At 56.0% G+C, this 3,473-nt stretch overlaps 1 protein-coding gene across 1 annotated transcript in view; it reads right to left on the bottom strand.

Annotated features, from left to right (window-relative positions):
• LRSAM1 (leucine rich repeat and sterile alpha motif containing 1) overlaps window positions 1–3,473 on the bottom strand; it is a 42,969-nt gene that overhangs the window by 8,179 nt on the left and 31,317 nt on the right. The window contains exon 16 of the mRNA XM_004713356.2: window positions 2,877–2,972. Coding sequence (XP_004713413.1) covers window positions 2,877–2,972 — 96 coding nt within the window. The remainder of the gene's footprint in view (window positions 1–2,876; window positions 2,973–3,473) is intronic.

Genomic DNA, 3,473 nt, shown 5'->3' with positions numbered 1-3,473 from the left:
GGGGGGGGGCGGGAAAGTCCAGAATCTTTCTATCCCATTTCCCATGATTCTTTCTGAAACGTCCTCGTATAGGTCTGACAGGCTATTTCTACAGGTACAGTTAGTCACCTGTGTGCAAATCCACCCATGAACGTTGGGGTGCACACCAGGGGTTACATGAAGAAAATGTCCTAGACATAACCAAACACCCCACAGGAGCATCACTGGGCCTGCGGGCAGGCCCCTGGTCTTGGGACAGCCAGGTCACTGGGCACAGTACAGCTCACAGCATCTGACACCCTACTTTGGGGAGTAGGGACTAGGGTCTTCAATGCTCTTAAGCGGACATCTAAGTTGCCCTTTTCCCTGTCTGAAGGAAAGAGGAATGACAAAAAAGGGAAGCCACATAGAGCCAATTAGTCTAACGGACTAAGGGACCACACAAACATTTATCCACAACTTTGACACCAGAAGAACTAGATGGTGCCTGGCTACCACGGCAGTCTGGAAGAAGGTCCTGGGTAGACGGGGAGAAGAATGGGAAGCAGAACTCACAATCCTAAGAGAGACCAGGCTTCCTGGTCAGATCAAGGGTGGTGGGATCCCCAGACCCCAGGTCTGGGACTGAACTCATTCCCGTGGCTCAGTTTCCAGCCAAAAATCAGCAGACGTGCAAAGGGAACAACAGCAGTAGTGAGGTACACAAGCCTTTGAATAATCAACCATCTGGGAGCCAAAGAGCCGCCTTTCCCCTTGTCCTGAGGTCAGGAGAGGAGGAGGGGCAGAGACGGGAATCACGAGAGGAAGATGGTGCATGGGGGGGCTGTGACCAAGGGCACAAACACAACGATGTGGAATGGAAAACCGGTTTGCTCTGTAAACTTCCACCCCATTCACAACACAAAGTCTTTTTAAAAGATACTAATGGCGATGGCAGCTACCATTTTCTGAGTGCTCGTTGCCAGATCCGGTGCCGGGCAGTGAAGCATATCATCTCACTGAATTGTCACAACTCTGCAGGGAGGATACTCAGGCTCAGGATGATTAGTAACTCGACCAAAGACGAAGCTGCTCAGTGTCAGGCTGGCATTCAAAGCCTGCGCTCTGAACCCATCACAGGCCTGCCTGGCAGCCGCACCGTAGGCCAGGTGTGATAAGGGAGACCCATACTTTCTGAATCCCCTTGGTCACCCTTTGGTGGCTCCCCATGGACCTGGCTAAGCTGACTCCCTTCTTCCTGCTGTGGCCTCCCTTCTCTGTGGGTGCCAGTGGCCCCACCTGGGGATGTGTTGTGCCCGGGGCAGAGGGCTGTCCTCGTACATCTCCAGGGCACCTTTCACACAAGACCCCGTGTCGGGACGTGGCAGGCAGTGAGGCTCCGGGAGAAGCCGGGTCTTGCCTTGCTCTCTATCCTGCACAGGCCAGGTCAGATGGGCCCGAGGGCATTTGGTTTGCTCAAGGATGACATGGAACGACTCATCTGTTCAGCCTGAGCTCATCCTTCACCTCTTGGGCGCAAGCTGGGTCTGGAGGCAGGTGGTGGGAGGAAAGGACTCTAACCCCAAGGGGGTTCTGCCACCTTGACAATGGCCCAGAGTCAGGCCCATCTGGGTACAGGACACATCCAGCAAAGCCCATCAAGAACTCACTAAACAGAGGAGCCGCGTGTGAAGATGCTAGCTCGTCCACCGACTACCCCGTCTGAGGGCACCTTCTAGCTCAGTAACAGATGGTCTCAGATGACAAAGATATTACCACTGGGCACTGTGTACCTTAAAAATCATGGGCAGGAGACCAACTGGTCACCAGCCACCCTACAGAAAAGACAAACGGGCAAGGGGACCGAGACCAGCTTCCTGGAAGCGAAAGGTCTACCAGGGAACGCATGGGGATGTTGAAGTGCTGAGAGAAATGTGAGCAAGACCGCACGGCCCGCGCTGTTGTTATTAGTGATCAGAGTGACCTTAGTGTGTGCAGTCTCTGCTGGCGCCCACTGCGGTAGCCGTCTCTGAAAGGTCTCCCCTTTTTGACTGACCCTTTACCAAGCACGAGGTCTGTCTCCCCAAACTGAACCCCCCCAAAGGACATGCGCCAGCCTCTCTTCTAAGAGTGCTGGCTGCACTGCTTCCCCGGCAGATGTCTCTGCCCTTCAGCCCACGGCCTGTGCAATATTCTCTGGCAAAGCCATCCTCAAGTGCAGCAGCGCTTCCTAGCCCACAGCAGTTTTCCAACGTATGCGCTACTGCCCCCTAGTGGAGCTGGTGGGGCCATCCAGGATTACGGGCTACAGTACAGAGGATTACGGGCTGTAGTGAGGGTTTTCATGGCCAAGGGGGCATGGGGTGATTTTTTTTTTTTTTAATGAAAAGGGGGTGGAGATCCGAAAGTCTTGGGAAGCTGTGGCCTAGACTGGTTCGGCAGACTGGCTCTCAAGCCATGTGTGGCTCTCTCTGTGTGTACGTGTGGCCCTGAAGTAACATTGGAAACTTATAAAGGGTATTGTTCAGATCATGGCGAGTTCACTGGTTGGTAAAAACACATGTAGGCTCTCGAGTGATCTTTAAACTGTGTGAGGGGCGGGATTGGCTCTGCTGCCCCAAACGTTCACTCGGGCTGCAGAAACCTGTCCACCCAGGGGCCCTGCTGGATTGGCTTCCAGCCTCACAGCAGCACAGGTGTGGCCCCAGATGACAGCCGGATGGACGGTGGGAGGACAGTGGGAGGACGCTGCGTGGGGTAGTTGTAAGGAGGAGCGTGCACTTGCTATGGGTACGCTCACTAAGACATAAGAAAGGGTGACGTCCCAAACACCAAGCTGAGGGCTGCCTTCCCCAGACCCAGCCTGCGCTGCAGAAAGCAGCCCCACACGCGACGGCCTGCACAGGGCGGCCCCGTACCAGGATCTCCTGGAGCTCGGCCTCGCGCTGCTGCTTCTCCTTGAGCAGCTGCTGGAGCAGGGAGCTGAGGACCCAGCGCTGCTCCGCGATCATCTCCTGCAACACAGAGCACATCCGGGTCGCTGTCAGCCCGACGCCTCCCGGGCCCAGAGTCCTCCCTACAAGGTGGCAGAGTCAAGAAGGGCAGGTCGGGGCCCCCCACTCATGGTGTCCCCAGGGGTCCTTCTCAAATTAAGGTTCTGCCCCAGGTCTGTAGGCTGAGCACTGGAGGCCTGGCCCCCGGCCCACCTTCTCCTAAGCCTGCTTGCGTCTCCCTTCCCTGGGGTGCAGCCCAACACGGGCACCTAGTGAATGATGACAATGGAGAGGTGAGAAACATCAAACAAAAGAAATGACAAGGCACAGGCACTGACCCCGGTCTCACTGACCACACAGGACACAGGCAGGGTCCGTCTGTGTGCACCCCACATCAATGAGGATGGCTCTAAGCAAATACGGCACGTGCAAGCCAGAGCTGAGCTCTCTGTGGTCTCCTTGGGGGGCGTGGTCCACACACCACTTGCTCTTGAAGAGGGACCTGGGAGACCTGCCCCCCCC

Source organism: Echinops telfairi, unplaced genomic scaffold, assembly GCF_000313985.2.
Source record: "Echinops telfairi isolate 266 unplaced genomic scaffold, ASM31398v2 ScPeMD7_22;HRSCAF=79, whole genome shotgun sequence".
Classification (NCBI taxonomy): domain Eukaryota; kingdom Metazoa; phylum Chordata; class Mammalia; order Afrosoricida; family Tenrecidae; genus Echinops; species Echinops telfairi.
Note: the sequence above shows the minus strand (reverse complement) of the source record. Positions and strands in the feature narration are given on the sequence as shown.